At 45.5% G+C, this 6000-nt stretch overlaps 1 protein-coding gene across 1 annotated transcript in view; it reads right to left on the bottom strand.

Annotated features, from left to right (window-relative positions):
• Positions 1 to 3106, bottom strand: part of ACVR1C (activin A receptor type 1C) — an 87511-nt gene extending 84405 nt beyond the window's left edge. The window contains exon 1 of the mRNA XM_056110389.1: positions 2901 to 3106. Within this exon, the coding sequence (XP_055966364.1) occupies positions 2901 to 2973 (73 nt within the window). The 5' untranslated portion in view covers positions 2974 to 3106. The remainder of the gene's footprint in view (positions 1 to 2900) is intronic.
• Positions 3107 to 6000: the final 2894 nt, after the last annotated feature.

Raw genomic sequence — 6000 nt, forward strand, 5'->3', positions numbered from 1 at the left:
AGTCAATTAGGAAATGTGCTCCCAAGTATTTCTGCACAGTTTGTCTGCGCCAGGGATGTCTCATCTCTGGAACCAGGAACCTCTTGCCACATTTGTCAACCAATGAATGACGATGGCTCCAAAAGAAGGGCAAAGGTGGCAACATTCTTTGCATTTATAAACCCAGTTCAACCCAGGACTTTCACTTTTACCCCCAGCACAATTTATAATTTATAGTGGGAAATACTAACTTGTGAGGGGGGAGGGGAACTTCCCCCTCTATAATTGCCAGCCAGATTACTAAATGAGATAGTTGTCTTTTCACTTTTAGAGTAACAATATCTAGCTTTCCATATAATCCTTTTTTTATAGTAATCCTTTTCAAACCAGAAAAAGGAGTTTCATAAAATCACTGGAGAATGAACAATGTGTAAATCTTTATAATATCCAAATCACCACTTCAGAGTTGGGAACTCTGTGATTTTCTGCCAATTTTTTTGTTTGGTACACATGATAAATGCTGAGGTCATGCCGGGTGTCTCTTATCAAATATTGAGAAATCATAAACAAGATAATCAGAGAAATTTAGATATGACTAATTTTTGTGACTGAAAAGTCGGTGCAGATAATGTTTTCTTTTAAGTTTCCACCAGCTGTTACCTTCTGAAATACTCCTCAAAGAAGTGGTTATTCTATAGGGAATTAGTGAATACAGGATAGAGATGCCGGGGAAGAATAAGCAAAGCAAAAATGATTCTTTGGTTTATCATTGTCAGAAACTTAAGGTCCCAGGTTTAGCCCTCAGCAGAGCCAAATTGGTTTTCACCTTGGTTGTCCCAACTTCTCATCAAACCTGACAACAATGACATATACAAATGTAAAAGTGATCAAGTCAAAAATAATGCAAGTTACCACAATATATATAACATGTGAATATATATTCATGAGAATATATATGTATGTGTGTGTGCTTTCTGGTATGTTTCGCAAAATAAAGATCTGTATAACAAAATTCAAAAACATAGCAGAAATCAATTGTACATATTGCAATTAATATTGTTCTGTGGAACAAAAAGAGAAAATTTCTTGTGGATATTTGAAAATGATTTTGCTTGACAAAATAAAAAGGCTCATAGTAAACATTCGATCTCAATGAATCCCCTACAGTATTGATAATTTATCCAGATGCAGGACATTTATTTTTTCTTAACTTGCAGATTTTGAGAAACTATCAAATTTGAATAACTGATCACTGCTTCCCTTTTTGCACAATTCATTGTCGAAAGTTTCCAAGCCTTTCCAAGAATAGAGAGAGCTTATTTTCCAAATATGCAATGCCCAATATCTCTTAACCTCTCTAAGAACTTCTGTCTTATAACTACTTATACAAGATAATCAAGCCCACGTTCTGAAAGTTCAAAGCCAAGTATTTAACTCCGCAAAATATAAAGGGGGCAATGTCACAGGTGTTCAGTCCAAAGAGGGGTATGTAAAAACTTTTCTCCTAAAGTCTCTTAATTTGTCATTACTATTTATATGTTGGTGGAATTTCCACCCATTTCTCATAACGATTTTCCCACACTCAGTTTTCTTCCCACTGATGAATTTACTAACGCTGAATCCAAATATTTCACTCTATCCTGTCATCTTCCTGACACTCCTGGGGTAGCTACTTTCCTAAAAAGCTGTGCCTTTTCAAAGATGACTGAAATGCTTTCCTCCTCATTCGTATCAATTAACCCCTTCTAATTTTCTTTTGAATACTGTACTTCATGAGGCTCTGGCTATCTGAAACACTGTACAGGACTGCAATCAGTTATTCAAGATCATTTCTCCTGCACTGGTCACTAGGAGAAAACTACATGCCCTGGAGTAGAACTATTCTGGGAGAACAAAACAACAACAACAACAACAAAATGTATCTAAATCAGCTTGGGACCAAAGTACAACTCTGGAGACCGGGTGGGGGCTGGGGGGACCAAGATGCTTTTTTTATGTGCAAATGTCTTAGATATCTGATTGGGATATTGAAAGAACAAGTTAGCAAGGAGCCTGTTCTTGATCTCCAGAACAGTTTTTTTTATTTAAAGGGTTTGTCATCATGAGCAAACGCTTATTATTGTGTGTGTGTGTGTGTGTGTGTGTGTGTGTGCGTGTTTACCAGAAATGCGTGCCCCCCTACCCCTGCTAGTGAATATTGTACGCTAGGTGTCTAGCTTGGGTTCAGGGCTCTATTTAGCCTACCAAGGCACAAACCTGTTATAAACTCCGGGGCACTTGCCAGGATTCCCCCCCCCCCCGCAACTCTTAGTAAAGAGAGTACCTCGAAAGCAATGTGCGTTGCAAACCACGCAGATTTTAGCTCCCACTCCCGCCTGCACAGTTTGGCACCCGCGGCTTTGGAGGTATCCCCCGCCGTCCAAAACTCACACGGAATCGCGGCCACCGCGACGCACACTCCCACCAGCGCCCAGCTACCAGTCTCGCTCAAGCCTCGGTGCTCAGCACCGAGCGCCCCCCGAAAGCCCCCCGCAGAGCGAATTCCGGGTGCCACTGGATTCCCAGCCCCGGACGCCCCGGCGAACACACGCCCACTCCCTCCCCTGCAAAGTGCCCCCAAAACGCGTCACCCACTTGACTCCATCCACTCACACCCGTGTCCCTATGACTTTTTTTTTCTTTCCCTACTCCCAGGACTCGGTTCCCTACGCATCTGTTTTCCCCCACCCAGCTGCCAGGCGTTAGGTGTGTGCCCCCCACTCCCCACCCCGAGGCATCGGTCCCGGCGCTCCCTGCATTCAACGGGGCGCTTCTTACTGCTCCGGGTGCTAGCTAGGTCGGTGGGCTCGGGGCGCCTGCTCCCTGGCCTCCTGCCGCCCCGTCGCGACCCCCCAACCCCACCCCCGGGCGCCCCCTCTTACCTGCGGAGAGCGCGGCGGCGGCGGCGAGCAGCAGGAACGCCTGGCAGAGCGCGGCGCCCAGCGCCCGGGTCATGGCCAACCCGCGGCCACGCCGGGGCTCCGAGGCCCCAGAGCGGAGCGCGGCGGCCGGGGCAGCGCTGGGCGGCTTCGAAGTTCGCGGGACGCCGGAGGGAGCCCCGACAGCCTTCTGCCAGCGTGCGCTTGGCTCTAATCCCGGCGGGCGCCCCCCTCGCCTCCCTCCCCCATGGCACGTCCCCCGCGGCGGGCGGCGCGCGGCCCTGCAGCCACCGGCCCCCGGCAGCCCCGGCGGCGCGGGGGGGGGGGGGCGTGCCGGGTGTCGGGGTGCGGGGGGAGACCCCGCCCCTGCCGCGCCTCCACCCTCCGCGCTCTCCCGCCCGGGCTCGGGCTGAGCTGAGCTGCCCCTCGGGCTAGGAGCACGGGTGCTCCGAGTGCCAGGGGGATCGCCCAGAGCTGCGAAGGAGGGTGGCAGAAAAAGGAGGCGAGGTGGCACCGAGACCCCCCCCCCCCCGCCGCCCCGCACTGTGCACTGTGGGAGGGGAGCTGGCAGGGGGGTTGGGGGGGATTGGAAACCCGGCTAAGAAGACTTCAGGGAAACTTCAGCCCCAGTCCCAGTTCCTTTTTCAGCAGTCCGCTCTTTTGACTGCAAAGGAAGACCCACGCGTCCAGACTCTTCAGACTGGCTGCTTGGAGTCCAGTCCCCGAGGGTTTGCTAAATAGACTGAGCTCTGCGTCACCCCGGAATATTCCTGCCGGGCTGGTCCCCACTACCCAGTACGTACTGCCTGGAACGCTCGTCTGCGGAAGGGCGCCCTCTCTGGCCAGCCTCGAAGTAACCCCTAGACCCCTTGGGCTAGCTAGATTTTTTTTTTTTTTTTTGGCTTAACTATCTTTCCAATGACCCTGTGAATGGAGACCAAATCTGGACATCCTGTGCCAGGGGGTATAGTTATTTGCAATGCACAATCCAGGTTTGTTGGTAGAAGAATGGAGGATATCTTGGAAGTGAACAATTTCAGGAATGGAAGAACTCGGGCGGAAGGGGCGGGTGCTACACACGTTATAAGAAACTAAAGAAATACTTAAGGAGATGTATTAGAAACGTGTCTGAGTACTGTTTAAATTCCTGGAGATGTATTTTTAAATGAATGTGTTTCTTATGCGGATTGTGATTAAAATATTAATAAGTGTAGCTACTAGAAATTAACATGAATTCAACGCACTCTTGTAACTTGTGCATGAAAGTAAATGGGTTATTTAACCTGAACCACCACACACAAAGCCAATACAAATATTTTGTTTTGCTGTTGCTGTTTATTTGGTTTGGGCGACGTGTAAGGTAAGTGCCCACTGTACGACCTCTCAGACCCAATACTGGTGATGTTGCTACTGTTAGGCTGTTCTGGGGCTCTCTGAAAAAGTGATTGTCATCTAAATACAAGTTTCTTTGGTATTGTGAGTATTACTTCCTTCTTCACCCATTTCCTCTCTGTCACTGTCCTGTTGTTCATCGATTTGCTTGAGTGGGCACCAGTAACGTCTCCATTGTGAAACTTCTTTTTATTGTTTTTGGCATATCGAATATGTAAGGGGTAGCTTGCCAGGCTTTGCCATGCGGGTGGGATACTCTCAGTAGTTTGCTGGGCTCTCAGAGAGGGGAGGAGGAATCGAACCCGGATCCACCGCGTGCAAGGCAACCGCCCTACCCACTGTTGCTCCAACCTGTTTCCTCTCCAAATAATGCTATTGTTCTTTCTAAGGTCTCTGGGAGACTTATAGTGAACTAATGCATGGGTTTGACATTTCCTTTATAGAGTCACGGGTTTGGGGGTGGTATGTGTGTTTGCTGTGATGCATGAACCTGACACTGCTGGGGAGCTCACCTCCATCACCCTCACCTTGGATGAACCAAAATACTTCTAAGCATAAAAAATTATTATTCACATTTTATTCTGGATCTCAGCAAGCAGAATATGGAGATGTGGGACAAGTCTGAGTCCTTCCAAACACCCACAAAACAGATGCTTTTTAAAAGGGTGGGGGCACAGAAACTTTAGGACACAATATATTTTGGCTACTGTGGCTTGCTCATTATTGGGTAAGAACCCAACTTAGATTGTGATCTACTGTTGGATGCTGAGACTTGGAACTTAAAGGATGATATTAGTGTCCTCCGTGGACTGCTTCCTCAAAAGTCAATAGAACTTCTTATCTCCCTATTTTGTAGAATCAAAAGGGTAGTGACTGTGTAAGTACTATTAAGTCACAAGACATTTTTATACTCACATCAGGTACTTAGTTTCCTGTTTATTTTGTCTCTGAACACGGGAAGCAATATCCCTGATAATTGAAAAGCCTGTGTTTTATAAGAAAGTAAGGTTATTAGCCAACAAAATTTGTTATTGAATGACTTCAATATTCTAAAGAGAGAAATGCTTCCTCTTAATCTAATGGTGCATTGTCAATATGGTATCCACTAGTCACATGTGGATTCTGAGCATTTGAAATGTATCTAGTCTAAATGGGTGTGTGCTGTAAATATAAATCAAGGGCTAGATTTTCAAGTCTTGGTGCATAATAAGAAATTAAAATATATTCCTTATAATTTTATTTTGTTTATATGTTGAAGTGTTATTTTTAACATTTTGAGCTAAAGTATATTGCTAAAGTTGCGTCAAGCTTCTTTTTATTTAAATATTACTATGAGAAAGTCTTAATTTTATTTTTCACTCTCAGCATATCCCATTAGAGTGTGCTGATCTAATGAATTTTCTTCCAATGGCAAAGGTCATTCCCTTTGTCTTATGTGCAGAGAAAACAAAGTTAGAAGGATTGTTAGATGCCTTGACAGACAATCAACATGTCTAGCCAGCAAATGAATTAGTATCGTTTGCATTCTCAGTACAAAGTTCTGTGACACAACAGTAACTACAGAAAAAAATGTCAAAAGCTAATTTATAGGAGTACTTTAAACTACATCCCCACATAGTTCTCTCTGCCTTCTAATACACGTGTCTTTTGCCTGCATCAATATTAGGAATTTTTTCCCAGAAAAAAAGTGCCTTTTATTTACATATTCTTT

The sequence above is a fragment of the Sorex fumeus genome, unplaced genomic scaffold, assembly GCF_029834395.1.
Source record: "Sorex fumeus unplaced genomic scaffold, SorFum_2.1 ptg000009l, whole genome shotgun sequence".
Taxonomy (NCBI): Eukaryota; Metazoa; Chordata; class Mammalia; order Eulipotyphla; family Soricidae; genus Sorex; species Sorex fumeus.